Below are 19,486 nucleotides of genomic sequence, written 5' to 3' on the forward strand. Positions count from 1 at the left end.
AAACACGCCCACCAGTCGGCTGGCACGGCTCCAGGCGGGGCTCCCGCACAATTGATCGCCATCTCGCCAGGCCAATAGTTCACCGCGCACTGACAGCCATCCACAAGGCCCTTCCGCGGGCACACAAAGGAACAGGCATGGGGAACGATAGTCTGTTATTCCACTTCTTCTTCTTCAAGCAGAGGTTTCGAAGGGGCCGCGATTTTTAACGTCTCCCTCTCTCTAGATCTGCTTGGATAACACATCTGCTGCCCGCCGTCGGAGGCTGTAGCGGCCGCATTGGGCGGGCCGCTATAAGCGCGATTTGATTAGTCTAGACCGCTAGGGGAATGACAAGTACGAACATTTTATACCCATATAAGCTGTAACTTAATGATATAGATTTACCATTAGGAGCCGAGGGTTAATTCAAACACACGGAGAGTACAGAGCGTTAGCTCTGCAAGGGGGATACCGAACAACGACAACAACAACATTCTGTTATCTGATATTAGCTACGAGACTACCACGAGGCGTGTAGTGTTCGGACATAGTCTGGTACATGTACATATAGAAAATTACTACTTTGTACATTTCACTTAACGTTATAAACATTTTAAATAAATCGTACAGTATTGGTCTAGTGACAGCTACAAGAATATGTCAGGAATTTTACAATTTCAGAGGCAAATCTTAGCCTGGAGTCCAGCCTTATTAGCTTTCCGTTCACTATTGCAAAATGTACCTCGTTACCATCGAGTATAATGCTACAGGCGCTGTCACCAGATGGATTTAGACAAGACTAGGAGATAGACATATTCGGGCTCAACTGTGACAAGTCGTTCGATGGAATATAACGAGCTGCCGTCGTCGATTGTCGGCAAAGCTGGCGTGTTACACAGAAGGGCTCGTTAATAATAATACAGATGCATGCACAAAACTCTTTTGAGGGGACGGCGCAATTATGGCAGATTGCCTCAAATCAGCGATGCCTGTCGTCAACAAAAGAAACGCACGACTTCACTAAAAAATATAGTCAGGAAGGTTTGGATCAGGAAACACATGCTTTTAGTTTTACATCAGTGATTGGTACAATTAAAGGCGTAGAAGACGTATGGAGTGGTCAGAAGGAATTTGTCTTAAGACCCAATATCGCTCCTAGCCTGAGAATGGCTGGGTGGCTAGTGCGTCCAGACACAACCAAACATGAGCATTTCCTGTTTAAAAACCAAACTTCCGTCCAGTTGTTCACAGCTTTGGACTCCGTCGTAAAACATAGCTGTGTGACCTTGCTAGCTTGTAATCAGCTATAGCTATCTTACAAGTTCGAACCATGGTGAGACACTCTGAAGAAGCCAAATCTCAATCATACACAGAACGTTTATCATGTGTGAACACACCGTTAGACTGCTTCCGTAATCTGTACACAGCTTGAGTTCAAGGCCGCAGTCAAGGCGCTGGTATCCATCACTCGGGCAGCGATGATTTATGCACCTAGTTAGTTCGCATAGTCTTTAACGATTTTTTTTTCGAAAAATAAATTAGCCCAAGTTTTGATGACCCAGAGGAGCAAATACGACGCATACGTTTTTCATTTGGCGAACAATATCATTCACGAGTTTCTCACATTAGATTATATTGTGTGGCTGATATATTCATACACACACACACAACAACAAAAATCTTTCGTGCATTGCAGTTTCCAAAGACTACAAAGACGCATCTGACGAAGCTGGAAAATTCATATATATATAAACAGGGCATCTATGTGACTTCTTGAGAGTCATGACGCCCGTAGTGCTGGTACAGTAATAGCTTGGAGCCATTATGTAGCTCTCCTGGGGAACATTCTGCCAGAAGCAGGACCTTTGGTTGAAAGGCGTTAAGTACGGGAGTTGTGAGTGATGACATCGATTTGCCGCGCTCATGGTCAAGATCAAGTCCGATCCGCGGCTTTGGACGACTCGCTCAGCACGTCTGATGGAGGGTAAAGGTGAACAAGACCGGGCTACAACATGGGAGAACTGTTGTTCTGTCAGACTAGAGATCCAGGAAGTTTTACTCTGATATGTGAAAAACGCTAAATTGTGTAGATGAAATATCAAATCTTTTAATCGAAAGAATATACATGTACAAAAGAAAATACAAACACCTCATGACTTATTTAGCAGAAAATGCGCACAACCTCGTTTCGTTGTACTGTGTGTTTGAAGCCATTAACACGACGTGATTTTGACCAAGACTGTTGAATAAAGGACTAGTCAAATAAAAAGCACGGCTTACAGATAGAAGCTAGTCATCAACATTCTTCGTTGAAGAATCCAATTCAATTAAATACTTTTTAATGGCCTTGTTGACCGTTTCTGTAGTCGTTGCTGCAACTCTGGGGGAGCGTCATTGATGGTTATAGCTGGTGTCCACGCACTTGAAGGCCAAAAGGGGGAGGACTGAGCGTTATAGCAGGTCTAATCTCCCTCTAGAATTATGAAATTACATTTTCTTGTAGTATTTTGCTTCTGAACGGTACTGATAGTCTACAAGGAACAGTATATTAGCTGACGTATCTTTACAGTGCTGGTCCAGTGACTACCCTCACCGGAGGGACATAGTATCACCCGAGGAGCATGTCAGATAGGTGTGTAATATACCTGCAGTCTATACATCATGATGGCGTTATCAATCATGTTAACGCTCGTTGATTAAAGAAACGTAAGCCGTCTAGCCTGTACGGTAACGCCTCGCTGGTGACGTTGTGGACACGGCGGCATATACACACGGTTAGAGAGGGCTATCTTTCACGCAATGGCCATAAATAGCCTTGTATGAAGGTTCACAAGGCGTAGCTGTCCACACAAAAACACACCGTGACACGCTGTTCAATGTGCAGAGTCTAGACTGGCGTCTGTAAACAATGTGCAGTTCAGCCACTAGCGACAGAATACCACCGCAGTGGCTCCCCGCATATACACGCACTGACAGAGTGGCGATACGCCTGCTCATGTCACTCGACCGGACAGACAACGTCTTTTGATTTAAATCGGTGTCAATCAAAGCTGTACGACCTTGAGCCAGCGTAACATAAGGCATGTCACCGACCAAAACATACATTCAGCCATTCTAGCTTTTAGTACAACAATAACAGGGAACAACTGACAGTTGTTCTCGGCATGATTTATGTGAATGACGTCTTGAAATTGTGTAACTGGCTTTCCACTTCAGCTTATATGTAGATTGTCCTACAGTAGATCACGTCTGTACGTCTGTAGTAGGTCATACAGGGCAGTGGATTCCCTGCGTGGTAGAGAGGCATCTTTGTGTAATTGGATACATCGGGGGCCATAAATTAAACTGTCACTCAGCAATATTTGAAGGGAAAGCCTGGAACTAACTAGTACGACACTCAGGCTAGCAATCTCTATGTAAAAACGCCAAAATTAAACAGCTTAGAGGATCCTAGAGTTGGAGTTACTAAGGCCTGTGATACATAGGTATACAACTGAACTCTAACCATTACAGTCCGTTTAAGCAAACAATATTGCTTTGATACAGGTAATGTCACAAAGTTGACGTGATACCGATTGTCAAGTGAAACTATTGTTTCCCGGCAGTACCCGTGGGATGGTAGGATTACAGAACGGCCTAAGACGTCATAAGGTTTCCCAGACCGGCAGCAATCGCAGCAATCGCCCGCGTATATCAGCTAACACAGAGATAGGACACGAGTGGTTTTCTAACGTTTAGGATAACAGGCCAAATAGAAGGAGAGCCGCCTTATCAGGTTTATATCTCAGACGTCTAAGAACCCACAGTAGCATTTACTACGTGTACGCCTGACTTTTCCTTTGATTCACAACAGTGATGCCCCAGTAGGGCTTTTGGTATCTAAGAAAAGGAAAAAGAATACAGCTCAAGCCATCAATTCTACGCTTATGATATGGTGCAATATAGCTCAGCATTGCAATACAGATTATCCATGGACATTATCTCTGGACAGTACAAAATTACATTCAGAGCTACTGTCATCTCAAGATTGATGTCTCACGATTCGTGCGATGCTTTCAAACGATGTATACTACGGCTTATTCGAAAGGGTCACTTCAAATGGTACAATATCACTTTCGGAGTCTGAATTAACGACAACGTAGGAATTATGACCCTACACAATACAGGTGATCCATTGTAACATGATTATATAGTCCTGGCGTTTTACGATGCTAAAATACGGTTGTCCCAATAAACCTCCCATTGCAGTGTTCGTGCCTTTGTGCAATCACGTAAGCACCGCCGACCTGCCGCACGCAGAGTAAAGGTGATTACTTCCTGTGTTCATCAAATGTCACCTTATGTAAGTAAACTGTTGTCAAATTGACGCCGCTTATGACTGGGAGAGCCGTAATGGAATCATGTTTTACTTAAATCTTTTGCGACATCCTAGGATTCAAGATTATCGCTTTGTAATTAGACAAGAATTGTTCCTATATTTCAATTTTATTCCTTATTGTGAAATTGAACTGGTAGAAATACAGTAGCACATGTACGTCTAGATTCTGTCGACTTTTACATATACTATTTTCAAAAATCAAAATACACCTCACAATTATTCATGGATTAAAGGCGTATCGTCTTACACAACATTTACATACATGTTCGATGCTGATCAGTGTTGGCTGTTGTGTCATAACAAAGCAGCAAAGAAATTATCTTGTGCCGGAAATGTCGATGTCATCAAATAAAAACCAAGTCAAACCGCTAAGGGTTTTGCGACGAAAACGGATGTACATTTCATAACGTTAAGTACATACTTCACATAAAGGATGGCTCAGACAAATGAGGACTTCTTAGCACAAAGGCGCAAAACTTAATGTGTAAGCAATTATCACGATGATGTCTATTGCAAGCACACCTTGCCAATGGTACATTTACTCAGATCAATATTAATCTTTGTATAAAGTGTTTTTAAAGAATCCATAGATTTAAGTTGCATCAACTTGCGTGCATCCTTTATCAAACGCGCTAACTGTGAAATCATCAACTAGAGTTCCACGACCTCATACCTTCGCCAAATGATTTTAACCTTTATGACTGACGTATCAGGAGTGTTTGTCATCAATTATAAATCATACCAGTTGATTTCTTCACCCAAAAAACAAAAGTATGAGCTTAACAAAGAAGGTTATGTGAACAAAGTAACATTTATCATGAATTATGCAAATGGGGTCCTTATTAGCATAATTTGATTCAACGAGTGTGCTGGTCATAACAAACATACATACATACATACAAACGCTACCCTATGCATAACCTTCTCGGTGAAGGTAACAACATTACCAATGTCCTTCATAACCCACTTCCGAGCCGACCCCACAATCATATCTAGGATGGTATTGACATAATTATATTTATGCGGATCCACTACAGTTTATAATAGATTTGGCAGGGAAGCCTTCATATAGGTGACAGAAGATGATGAAAATTCAATTCTTCTAAACGTACAGCACTTAACGAGGAACATTTATGCAGCCTCCTCAGATCTATGGCGCCATAATACAGCTTTTGGCTCTGCGAATGACGCCAACCTAACCTCAAAAATCAATTCAGCCAACATCAAAACGGTTCCACGTACATGCATCATTGTTTATGTAGTTTTAGCTGTCCTTATCCGTTCTGTCTGAAACGATCATCGATTGAAAACTACCTTTTTAATGACAAGTTGCAATTTAAAGAAACCATGAACAGGCGATTTCAAACACCAGATAATATGCGGAGGTGGCGAAGTTCATGTTTATCTCCCAACCATATTCAATGGCTGGCATAAGTCTAATTGATCTATTATTAGCCAATCAGCTTTTTAATGCCACAAGGGTTCAATAACCCCATCCACATTCATTACTATAGAATGAATGGATGTGACTTTAAAAGGGTATCGCTTGTCGAGTAAAATATTCCCAACGCTAAGACTGATGTTTGCAATGCTACGCTTTTACAGCAAAACCTTGCTTTCAACTCGAACGGAAAGATCTATGGATATGCCTCCCTCAAAACGTTCAGATTCCATGCGACGCCTGAGGACATCAAAATCCTTTGATATGATTTTACCAGGATGCTTGATGCATACATGACCATCGACGTGCACAACAACCCGATGGCCATTAACAGGTCTATGCAGAACGAGCACCACTGATTATATTGTGGAGATCTGGTCAAGTGTGATACATGTAACACAAAGAGCCAAACAACAATGTTGTTGCTGTTGAAGATGACTGGCAGAACGACTTGCATTTAGCCAACTTGCAAGCTATCCACCATGTCAAGTTATCTTTAAGGGGCATCAGGAATAGTATCGAACACGTTGATACATACATTGAGAGATGTTTGTAAGAATATAATTTTTATAGGTGGATCCATAGCTACTGAATCAGAAAATGACAAAGAAACAGATGATATCGTTGTAAAAGATGTTTGGCGAATCTAGAGGAATTGTCAAATGTGTAAACATGGTGATCATCAGACATTCAGCAATTGCGGCAATGGCGAATCTTGCCATCCATAACCCCATCAGGACAAAATCGTTTGATTATGAGCTCGCTCATGCACAACGCACCAATGTCCCTGTGGAATTACCATCACAACAGATCAGACCAGTGCGCACATGCAGAGACGAATTGACCATTTCCATGGTGGAAAAAAGTAGTGTGCAGTCCGATGTTTTGAGTGTTCAGGATTGACAAAGATGTATCTCCTTTTGTTTTAAGTCTAGTATCTATTGGTAAGAATGAGGCCAGATTTGCAGCACAAGAATAAGCTGCTCCATGACCTCCACAAGCTGAAACTGACAGGTTTTGACGCTGATTGCTTTCACCGCTACGAGTTCAATGATCTGTAATGACATCGAATTCAGCGAGTTTGATGGCTATGCAAACGTCAGTGTCTGCTGCTGACGTGGCGTGAACGATAGAATAAACCTCATAGAATTCCTAACGATGCGCTGTGAAGTGCCTGATAATATTGATGTCTCCGAAGATGTCTTTGACAGTGCCGAACCCGAAATATGCTCATAAAAAAAGTGCACGTGATAAAACTCATCTCATGAAACCGAAGGACAACAAACAAGAAGTGAGGTCAGAGCTCAGTACTATGAAAGTCACACTGTGACAAGTGCCCTAGCCTAGGCTGGATACCATCCTTGTGTACCCCCATCGCTGGTGACTTTTCGTCCAGTTTGAGTAACACGTACCAGGCATCGGCGACAGGGCGAACTTCATTTACGTACACGTACAAGGGCGACATTTCTTCAGTCTTGAGCTGAAAAACATCCTCCTTGGTGGAATTAGCACAGCTTTGGGTTTTGTACCACCGCACCAACAGGATGCACCAATACAACGGGGTGCACACCGCTAATGAGCGGGAGGCTAATCATGTCCACGAGCGGTGCAACACACGCGGGACGACCATTACGGATCTCCAAACGTACTTCCGTGGAACCCTGTACTGTTCACTTGTTCCCAACTCACGTGCACCTGACTGTAGAAGCCCTCTTAGTCTTAGCTATCTACGCACCATCGGAAGCAGCTCTACCCTCCAGGCTCGGCTCCCGTTTGTTTTGTCGGGATTTCTGTTTTGTCAGGTTTTCTTTTTGTCTGCCAGCCAAAAAGAATACCTGACAAAATAGAAAGCCCGATAAAAACGCCAATGAGGGCATACAAAACAAGCCGGAGCAGTACCTCTGCTTGGAGAGTGTATAAACTGTACAGCTGAGTTTTTTTACGGCGGAACTGTAATGAGCAGCTCAGTGTTGGCCCCTTGTCGCCACACGACCGGCCGGCTGGAAGTACGGAGTAATCATTTACTCCTTTAGAAAGCCCACAGCACGGTTCACTTAGCTAAACCCAACCTTTGTTCTCATGATAAATGGCTCGCATCGGTCCGCTTCTCAATACACTCGCACCACTTCTGCAATCTGGTTATCAACAGAGGCCCATAAGCAAGAAGCAAGGCTGTCCGGAAAAGGGCGTCGCTTGGTCGCCACACACAACACTTCTATGGACCTACAATCTCTTTCGAGTCTTTGGCTCTACCAGGGTGTGAAACCAGCCCAAACGCACCGTCTTTTGTTAAAATAGCGTGGATGCCAATAACGTGTATTGTGAGGACACCAATGAAGTGTAGCCATAGTTCCGTAGTGTCCACTAGGTCGGAAAGGAAAATCACTGCATCAGAAACGTTACCATGATCGACCCATTAGAAGGTCTGGTTAAGATTAAGGTCTAACCATGGACGGATTAAATAGTCTATCCATGGACGGGATGATCCGGCGACCAGGCGTAGTTTCGGCATATTTTCTTTGGGGAGGCAAACTATTAAAAAGGTTAGTTGCCACAGCGATAACTTCAGTAAGGTCCTTATTTATCGACCATGATAAGATCAAGTGTCGTTAGGTATGTCAAATCACTTCCCAGTCTAAAACGTATTAGTAATTAGTTCAAACACGAGGGGTCGGTCGGTAGTGTTGGGTTTGGCAGGGCAGCCGTGCGGCTACGATTGGTGCCGATCTCCAACAATAACACAGAATAATCATTGTCACCTTTGACTATACTTTTAAAGTGTTATTTGTTAGGTGCTTTACATATGTTTTATCTTTTCTCCTCGCTGGTAGAGTCAGAATACACTATGGTATGCCCCAAAGTCGATAGATCGATGATGACTTTCGATTGAACATATAACCGTCGTGGCTTTCAACATGCATGCATAAGGTTTGCCGGGCAGGGTACAAATTAGCAGGAACAAATACAAATCGCCGAATAAACTGAATCGTACTGAGACTTGCTGGAGACATTCATGCAACAGTAGTCTGTGCCGATGATACATTGCCTTCTTGTAAAAATATACATCTAGTGTATATACATATATATTCATAGTCCATACATATCTGGAACGATTTGCTCATTTGTGCGTGGCATATGAAAGGCGTAGGCGACGAGAATCTACTCTCGCCTTGTTTGAAAATTGTGCAATGATTTAAACAGTAAACGTGTTACAATCGCTTCCGTTATCCGTTAGCTGTCGGTCCTAATTAGTGCTTAAAATGCAGACTAGACGATAAAAATAACGTCAGACGTAAGTCAAGATCCTCGTTTCAAATCGGGCGGCCCTATCTGCGATCTTGTCGTAGGAATATATGATTTTATCTTGTGAACGCTTGTGTATCTATCGTTGTAATGTAATTTGATATATAACAGAACGATATTTGTGCTAACAATATACTAGCATTGTTGTTTTGCGAATGAACCTCATTTTTACAACGTCACCATTGCATTCATCTTTGTCAAACTCCTGACGAAATGCTAGTTTCCCTAGTTGTATTTCTAGTCCGTAAAGCATTTCCGCAAAGAAATATTAACTTTTTCTACAGGTAATTCTAATCATATTTTTTTAGACTGTACTAGTAAAGACTGATTGGCGGAACATCAACCAATAGTAGAACAGCTAACATTGTGTTCACAAATAAGTGTGCTGTATTATATTGCCAATCGCAAAGAGTGTTGTTCGTCCGTCGTTTTTTCGGCGATGACCAATAATAACATTGCAAATACTTGAAATAGTATCTTGGTTTTAACATGCTCGAGGTGTAGCGCTTGCGCAAACAACAAATTACAACAAATTCGAGGGCAGTTCATTCCACAAGTAAATATCAACTGTTGAGGGTAAGAAGGATTCTTTATACTTTTCAGTTTTACAAGCAATGGGGGTGAAGTTATGGTTGGCGCGAAGGTTGTATGGGACAGAATCACAAATACGTGAGCGGACAAAAAACGGAGCATATGATAAAACGTTCACAATCTTCCCCACCAACCTCTGCTTGGAGAGTAGTGGAATCAGGTCTTGTAAATACTATGGTGCAAAACCATTCATTATTTTCCGAAATTGGATCAATATCTATTTCCAATATAGTAGAGCTACAACATCTCAATGACAGGACATTACGTTCTTTACTGCTACGAGGATCCGTGTCACTTTCACATTTGTAAAACTTCAATATCTTCGACATAGTCCACACTTTCATTCACTGTACAGGTAGATTCTCGTAATTGATTGATTGATCACCAAGTTGCCTTGTTTACATTCATTTTTCTTCTATCCATTTTGTATTTATGTATGTATGTTGTCATCGCATTTTACTCTTGTTTTATATTTATGTATTAGAGTAGAAGGCGATACATAAGCAATTGCGCTTTTTGCCCCATACTAAAATATATGTGAATGATAAACAACAGATTTCGATCATCTGGCCTCACTATTACGTTTCATGGTATGACGACACCGTGTTCTACAGTTAAAAAGTCAAAATTGATAAGTTAAATGCGCTAAATGGACGTGAGAAACTGGATCTGACATTCATCCCGTCTATTTAAAGTAGGGATCAACTCATAGACGTCAGGTAATCCATGCTGGTATGCAACCATCCTAATATCATACAATACTTTATACACCATTTCTGCTTCCATTTTCAATTAAGAGACAATGTGGGGATGACTTCCCAGCAGATAGGCTTAGCAAGGTAACCCAAAATGACATAGGCTGCACATTCTATCGTCGAGGCTGAAGACTAGCTTTACACAATGACAATGGGTTATATGTCATCCTTGTCCGGTAGGGACTACCAACGTGCGCTTCTCCAGTGCATGTACATGAATATAACGTTGTTGAGTCTGGCGGAAGTGGTGACCGATTCCATAGTACCCTTTCTGGTGGTGTCTGGCGGAGGAAATCGTTACTGAGGGGTTACTACATTACGTGGTCTAACGAAGAAGGTTAGAGAAAGGCCTTCTCTTTTAAGCATCCTTGGTCTAACTTAAGACTTGGCCTTCGACAGCCGACCCTCAAAGATTAAAAGAGGATATTTTGACGCCAATGATCTGACAGAACAAAACTACCAAACACTGCAGCTGGCCATCCTATGGTAATGGTACATCATCCAATGGCGTCAACACTCTTGCGGCACTTCAATGGAGACGAATGTGCTACCTTTCGAGCCCTGCATTTTTTTAATCAGTCGTCCTCTCGTTACGGCTTCTGCAACTTGACGGGTCATCGTTTCAATATGACGATTGCAGATGACAATATAAAGGGAAAATTGAACAGTGCTATCCCTATATAAAACGGAAAATATATCACACTAACACCTACGTAAGACTAAGAGAATTTTTTCCCCCCAAAATTCAGATCGTCTTACCCATGACGTACTCATGCAAATCACGCCATACTGGTATATGATCACGAGCCCTCTACTACTACTACAACAGCCTGGACAATTACGGCTCGGATCTAGAGGCTCTGGCGGGGCTCTTTATCTCCGACCAACCCAGAACGCCGATATAAATTGGATTCTGCAGTACTTACAAAGGGGGATTGTACGGGATTAATGCGCACAAATGGTGTTACAGTTCTAATTGCACTTTACCAACGTAACAAAGATGCGGAAAGAAGCCTGCTATTCTTTGCACATCCGCCTCCCCCATTTTCTCCAATGCTACTGTAGTATAAAGAGCACCGATGTAATACCGATCCGATACTAGAATAGGACACTTCCCAATAAACTAAACATCAACTTGTGTTAGTACAACTGTTTTTCTTGTTAACACCGAGACCAACGATTTGTAGTTCAGTGTTTTGGTGCACGCTAAGCCAAGGGAATCTGAAACCCCTGGGCGATGTGAAACAAATCGGCATACTCAGTTCTCCCAGATCGTGGTTACAACTGTGCTTGCTGGAGGCACCTACACAAATGTCATGCTGCACTTTAAGGCAATGATGGCCTCGGGATATATCAGATACCTAGCATGGAAGAGTGGTGTAGGTGCGACGTGTCTGCTGGTGTGGGTACAGCGCTTTGGCACCGCACGGGTACCACAATGTCAACCAGATCCAGACCAAGAACATCATGGTCACAGCAACGGAACAACGACAAGACCTATCGGTCGCCTAAGGGGGTTTCTGGCTCAATAGTATCGATTGGAATGGGCATGCAGGGGTTTAAAGGGACCGGGTGTTCGATGGCCACGGCACGCACCGGTTCCGCGCCATGGCGCATGCGAGAGACATCTATCATCACCACACAGCCACAGCCGACGGCAACACATGCCACGGACGGCGCAAGACGCCGAACGTCTTCGCTTAAAAGAATCAAGAATAAGAAGGACTTCCAGAGCAAAGGCTACCATAGAGCAATACATTTGTGTCTGTAAAGGCTACACTGAGGCTAAACAAACATAAAGACGCAGAACGTCTTCGCTTAATTTAAATGAATAATGACTAAAAAGATCTTACAGAGCAAATGCTACCATAGAGCAATACATTTGTGTCTGTAAAGACTACACTGTGGCTAAACAAACATCAAGACGTGGAACGTCTTCGCTTATATCCTTAAAGGAATCAAAAATAAAAAGAACCTATAGACCAAATTTTACCATAGAGCAATACATTTGTGTCTGTAAAGACTACACTGTGGCTAAACAAACATCAAGACGTGGAGCGTCTACGCTTAAATCCTTAAAGGAATCAAGAATAAAAAGAATTTACAGGGCAAAGGCTACTATAGAGCAATACATTTGTGTCTGTAAATACCACACTGTGGCTAAACAAACATCAGTGGTAAGTAAAACGAACATATTGCGAAGAGGCAAGGTCATTTTACGCCACAAGTAGCTTTGGGTCCAGACGGCAAGGTCACGACCATTGTCACCCCGCCGGTCAGGGTCAAAAGCCATTCTTGAATGGACAAAAGTAAAGAACCCGTACTTGTGGCTTCCTCTTAGCTCTAGCAGCTTTAAAAGTCCTCCACGTGCGTAATCTTCAAACAGTGTGTCTTCGACTAGAGTTGGGGTAAAACAAGTCAAGGCTTCTTAGGACAAGTATGTTTGTCGTTGGGAGTACCTCGGAGTCACAGTACTGTTTCCGTGTCTTGTTGCCCGCTATTAGCTCATGTTAATGACCTGTTGCAGGTTGCTTTTTTTTGTTCCAAGTAAATCCGAAAGCTTTTGGTAATAATCAGTCGGCTGCAATAAAAATACAAACGAGACGTCCATCCATTGATGAGGCGCCTGAACGTTAGACCTTATTTTTTTCTATACCCTACTAACGCTGAACATGTCATAAATCCATGAATATACAAATGCATTATATACATATATATATAAACATAGACTCATAGGACCTACTAAATGATGACAACTGTAATGGTAAAGGCTTTTGCGTCTGACAAGAAATTGTTAAAATGAATTTTATATGTCGCACACAGGCATGACGCAAATTGCGAAAACCTGCGCTGCCACATGCATTTAGGGTCTGTGTTCATGATGAATGACCAGACGATGAACATACTTCGCAAACGTTTATCTGACCAATCAAAGAACACGTTATATCTATTTTGGAAAATCATTGACCAAGAAAGCTTGTCGTACTGTCCACAAAGGTGAACTACGGAGCACTGTCAAGCTGTCAGACGATAATGAATTGCAGGTGTGAAGACGGTATCAGATTTAAGGCTAGCGGCGCAGGGTAACGTATCAGGCTCGCGCACGCGGATAATCTAACCGGCGCTCCGGGGCTCCCACACAATAACCGACCGAGGCTACCCCGGCTCCGTGTCTGTTCTCCGTGTTTAGGTATCGCCACAGCAAATAGCGTCGATAGAGACGTGCATGACCTTTGACCGCGTGTTGATTTTACGTTCCCCCTGAAAATACGGGAGCTCCTCTTAAGAGTTCGCTCGGGCGTGGACGTCTAAAACGCGCGTGTAACCCTCGTTAGGCGCGGGGACAGAAGTCACAAATACGGTGTCCCCAAGCTTCAACAGTGTCCGTTCGGACATGTATGATATGCATGACCCCCCGTTATCACCTGACTAGGCTGGATTATAAACAACACCCGTGTCATTATGGTGGTTTTCAGGCCCTCCGGCTTTCAAAGGAACATGTTTGTATGCATGCATAATACGCGCGATCGAATTTCTCTCCTCGGCCGCCACACACACACGTACAGCGCGTACCGGCAGACTCCAGAATCTCTACCCTCACGTTAATGATTCACCATTGCCACCAGCGCCTTGTAAAGAGAGCGATCATGTCGTAAACAACACTAAGGAATTACACATTAAGGAACAAAAGGGCTGCAAAGACGACTGCTGAGATACAGAAAACCACAAACACTCCCACAAACAGAACGCCACAAATATATCACTAACGTACGCGTGATCACGTTTTAACACGACAAATACTCTGCACAGGAAAAACAAAACAAAGGACGATATCTGAAATATCCGCCTGGGCTTATCTTTATACGTGTATGTGCCCTTTGAACATAAGGACTAATCTTAACGCGAGTTGAACCATTTCACGGCTAAGACACGCGTAGGTTTACCTGAAGTCAATAGGATATAAAAACGAACACAGACTTACGCATAACTACTGCTTTTACGTATTTTATGCTAGTCTTAATCTTATAAGACAGGTACCATACACTTTAAAGTATTCTGTTCAATATTGTCAGTTTGTTATATTTCACGAAAGGTTTCCCGCTTGATAAATGGAATAAACTCGAGTTTCTACAATATCCAGACCCTGCGGTCGCGTCCTTGCCCCTTTCTCGTTAATCATGCGACGATATCATAGAAATGTCCAACCTTATCGTAGACTTCATCTGAGTCCGTGATTTTTGACAACGCTACGATAGATAGAGTATGTCGCGCTCTGTATGTTATCAACAGCGCCTAATAAGAAAAACAACTTAGCCATTATATTTATCAACAAATACTAACATAGTGAGGAGAACATTCTTTTGATACCAACGTTATCTGTGAAACGACTAATTCCTAAGATCTACAATCAAAAGAAATGATAGTCTACGCTACGATGTTATGAACGCGTAATCATGATATGTTTTTAGACAACAGTACACCGAAAGATGCCATACCCCCTGCAAATATTCTACACAAAGAGAGAAATAATCTTTCTCGCAACGATGGACGTCTGCCAAAGTTAAAACAGTCTGCTGAACCTCAAGTGAAGACAACGTTGAGACGGTAACACGGTTAACGGGAGGGGAATAAATGGCCGGTTTACACGACAGACTATTCAATCCCAGCGGACACGATCTAGCCGCTGTACCGAGCCCATGTAGCGATCGGAAACCTTAAATCACGACACAAAAAAGGCGGACAGTTGGCCAGGCGGGAATGTAGTATCCACGTCCATTGACATTAAATGGACTCATACGTAACATGAGAGACATAGCAGGTTCATATCGCTCAACAGTGTTACGCTATCATTGCAGGTTCAACTCTGAAGAAGTGACAATAATATTCACCACTTGGCGCCAAGTTACGACTATAAATTTTACTGTCACGCTACAATCGGAACTATCAAGCTCAACACAGTTAACGATTGACGCAGCTATAACGTGAAGACGACAAAGCGTCACTTACCTACGAACTGTCGAACGTCGTTGACGTTGAATTCCTGACCAGGTATCCTGTTGACATAAGGAAAACAAGAATCGAAAGTAAAGATGTGCAAAACGCTGAAAAAACTAAAAGCGAAACGCTCTTCAACAGTCCTAATCAAAGGCAACATATCGGACATGTCCGCGATAGTGATTTTTGACTTACAAATTTTGGGAAACTGTACGAAAAACATTAAAAAAACTTACCTTATCCCAAGCCCTTCCTTGTTCTTGATGCATATTGGGTTATGGAAGCCGTTTTTCTGCAAGTATTTCAGGCCGAAATCTGTGGAGAGAAGATCGTGGGAAATGATGTGGCTATCTATACGCCGTGATGATACGTGGGTAAATGCTGACAAGGTTCATCCACCATGCATATGCGTGATCCGACAAACGTCGTCACACAAAAACAATGCAAACACGCCTGCATACTCATTAAACATGCGACGTAAACATTCATCAACCAAGCCACATGACGTGCGGTAAAACGCATGCACAACAACAATGGTAAGACTGCATTTTCGAGCGAAAAGAAGCGAGCATAACAGATACGGTTATCAAATCTACATGTCACCCATGCGAATACACAAACTAGCTACATCGTCTGGAAAAAAAGAAGACACACCTAATCCGTTTGAAGAAATTCCCAACTCTTTTTTTAGAAACACGCGATCTTTCAAACACAGAGGATCGAAAGAGAACAATATTCCTACGACTGAATACTGAATTGGCAGACCAGGCACAACTCATGCAGCGAGCGCTATTGTGTTTCCCCACGCGCGCATGCACAAGGGTTGCTTGGCCAGGAAAAAAAAAACACTGAATGAAACCCGTTGTCCGCTTACGAACTGCCGTTTCTATGGACACGGTATGCCTCATGCTTCAAACGATGACTTTGACAGGACACGTATAGACTTTTTTTCTGCCAGCCGCCAAGAGAAATGTCTGTCCTCCTCTATACATGACGCTATTGTGAATGGGACAAACCCGCTACTAGACTTGCGGTCCCTACGGCATTCACTTTTACGTACAATCGGGATCAAACTACTCTAACGTTACTGTTCACGAAAGAAAACCTATCCCTCACATCATATTGCACATTGCGATTTATTACAAACATCCCTTTTACGACAGATACAGCGAGAACAATAGCCACGTCTTGACGCGAGTGCATCAAGGCACGTGACAACGTCTTAGGCACCTGGCCGATTGTCTTCAGATCTAATTTATTCAATACACCTAAGCACCTTACAATTCTACATAGACACCGTTTCAACTACGTCAAATTCAAAACTGCTGAATCGTCTTTAAATCGAGGATAACATCTATGTTTCTTCGTAGCATGCATGGCATTGATATATTTTATTGCTGTTTAATACTACTTTATACGTGAACGCTAAACTTAAGAATAGCGATTTAGGTATACCGGTACTAGTTGCATCTTCGTTTAACTATCTTTTTAAACTTCCCCTACGTTGAACGTATACGTGTACATTCCCAATCGCCGATTGCACTCTACGAGATTTCATACCGAATTCCTAAAAAAAAAAAGAGCCCTATTCCTGAATGCATGCGTCAAATACCGGAGATTTGTTCAGAAGATAACAAAAACAAAAGTCAAAAAGGAAATGTCATCAACCAACAACACATGACAATTCCTACGATGTCAGCAAGTTTGGCGACGGAGGGAGGGGCGCCCATACTTTCGAAATTGTAAGTTACGATCTACCAAAAAATCGCGAACTTCCACTGAACGGCTTCTAGTCCAATCACATATGATAATTTCGGTGCCGAAAAAATTAAAAACCGATCACATTTATAGGGATATCATTTTTTTTCAACATCAAAGGCGTGACACAGACGATGACCATACGAAGTATTTATTTCTACATTTTGAACAATAACAGAACGATCTATCATCATCGACACTTAATTTGCAAAGAAAGCCATGAGTGTACAATGATTTTTTAGTTTCAATATCCAAAACAGCGAAAAATTGATAATTTCCCATGTCGTAGCCTGCCTATGATATAGACGTATTAACAAGTGTCCGGAACCAAGTTTCTTTTTTTCCCTTCACTGCTTCTTACCAGTTCCATCCTTGTATTCGACGAAGTCTTCGGTGAATCTATCCGACTTGAGCTTTTCCTCGACGCTGAAGGTCCTTTTTCCTTCGATTTCATCCTCGATTTCCTCTTCGTCGTCGTAGTGTTTGGGTGGTTTGGCGCGCTGAATAGTTGAAACACACCATCAAGGGGGCATCATGGTATATACCAATGCAGAGACATGGCCCAACACGAACACAGCGATCCTTTCTGGACATTTCTCACTCTAATACGTTATCTTCATACAACACTAGGTGTCACAATACACCTCCGTGAGAGTCGTGGGAGTTGTTGTTAAAAAAAGGGTGCTCCGAGGGCAGAGGTTTTTAAACTGTGTCGGTACTGGAGCCTACATGCAGGTTATTTACACACAGTTCTCGATCACGTACCATGCTCCGAGATGTACATGGGGATATAAAAATCCGTCGTTACTCTTAACAGTGCATCATTATCACTTATTAACACTAACTTCAACATATGGGGTCGTTAGTGGTGTTAATTGAACTACCTGGGCGAAGTTTTAGCGCAGGGGAGACTTTTGAGACGAATTTAAAGCGCCAAAATTTAAAAGTAATGCACAATGGTACCCCCATGACATGAACGCCCGTAACATGTAGCTCACTTACATTACGTAAAATCACAAAAACTAGGGGGTGCAGACACTCAATTCACCGATTGTGGGCAACATCGATCCTTTGTGCTCGATTGAAACTAAGATTTGGGGTAGAATAAAGGATTTTGACTTCACGAATACGAAAGGCGAATCTGCAAGCGCCAAAATTCGAACAGCGCATCATCTTGCGTTGTGAAATAGGCTACATCTACACTACAGCGCTGAGTGCACATCGCAACATGTAGCTCAGTTACAACTACAAAAATCTCGCTATCCACGAACGTACAACGTCCAAAACATCAATCACCAGTAAAAATGGTCCTTCCTGGTGGATTTGTATACAATTTTGGACTAAAGTGAGGTATTTTAACATTTCAGGTCCAAGCGATAAATACGGATAGCTACGAAGAATGGGCACACTACAGCAAATACGCTCACAACATAGAATTTCAGTACATGAAGCTCACTTACAACTCGAAAAATATCACAGGTTGTTAATTCTGAACACCCAAAACTTTAATCAATAGCATCATTGAAGCTTTCTAGTGGATTTAAATGAAGTTTTGGGTTAAAATAAGAAATGTGGACTTTTCTGCGGCGAGCGACAAATTTGGTACATCGTGAGTGAACAGCCACAACGTGATCGTTTTGCCACACGCTCGCTACAGTCGGCGTGAAAACAAAAAGTCGCTAACAGAAAACGGCAAAACTCGACTTTGCAATCAAACCTACGATATAGAAACAACATGGAAAATATCTACATTCATGATATCTCCCAGAATTACGGAAAATGTTCGATTAGGGCGACAATGGACATATTTTTGGGAACTACAAGATGGCAGCTCCCACTGAGTCTGTACATAGACACAGCCCATACATAAACTAGTCGTAGCTATTGTACTACTAGAAACGCTACAAACCAACTGGCGGCCAGAGCCTGACTTGCTTTCCATTACAGAGTATGCGAAATGGGGCCAAACTCTGCAATATTGGGTAAAAATCACCCAAAATAGGCGAAATCTCGCAGTTCAGTGACCCCTCCGGCCTCCGACACCGGATTTGCCGACCAACTTTGTGTACCAGGCAGGGTCGTGACGTCACCTCATTTACATATCTAATCGTCTCAGTGCGCGGGGGACGCTGGGAAGGGAACAGACCTCCCGAAAATACAGCTGTTCAACGCAAACAGTCCTTTTTACCTGTCATAACTTTTACTTATTTTCACTCTAATATGCTGTAAATGACTTCAATTTTGTCTCACTTAAACATGATTTGTACAAATTCAATTTTTCGT

General features: G+C 42.4%; 1 protein-coding gene across 2 annotated transcripts in view; it reads right to left on the reverse strand.

Annotated features, from left to right (window-relative positions):
• Positions 1-19,308, reverse strand: part of LOC136442196 (lysine-specific demethylase 2A-like) — a 58,891-nt gene extending 39,583 nt beyond the window's left edge. For both annotated transcript variants that reach the window (XM_066438945.1, XM_066438936.1), the window contains exons 1-4: positions 19,113-19,308; positions 17,565-17,703; positions 15,682-15,760; positions 15,458-15,504 (exon numbers count right to left, since the gene is read on the reverse strand). In XM_066438945.1, the coding sequence (XP_066295042.1) occupies positions 15,458-15,504; positions 15,682-15,760; positions 17,565-17,703; positions 19,113-19,145 (298 nt within the window). In that variant the 5' untranslated portion in view covers positions 19,146-19,308. The remainder of the gene's footprint in view (positions 1-15,457; positions 15,505-15,681; positions 15,761-17,564; positions 17,704-19,112) is intronic.
• Positions 19,309-19,486: the final 178 nt, after the last annotated feature.

This window comes from Branchiostoma lanceolatum, chromosome 1, assembly GCF_035083965.1.
Source record: "Branchiostoma lanceolatum isolate klBraLanc5 chromosome 1, klBraLanc5.hap2, whole genome shotgun sequence".
Taxonomy (NCBI): domain Eukaryota; kingdom Metazoa; phylum Chordata; class Leptocardii; order Amphioxiformes; family Branchiostomatidae; genus Branchiostoma; species Branchiostoma lanceolatum.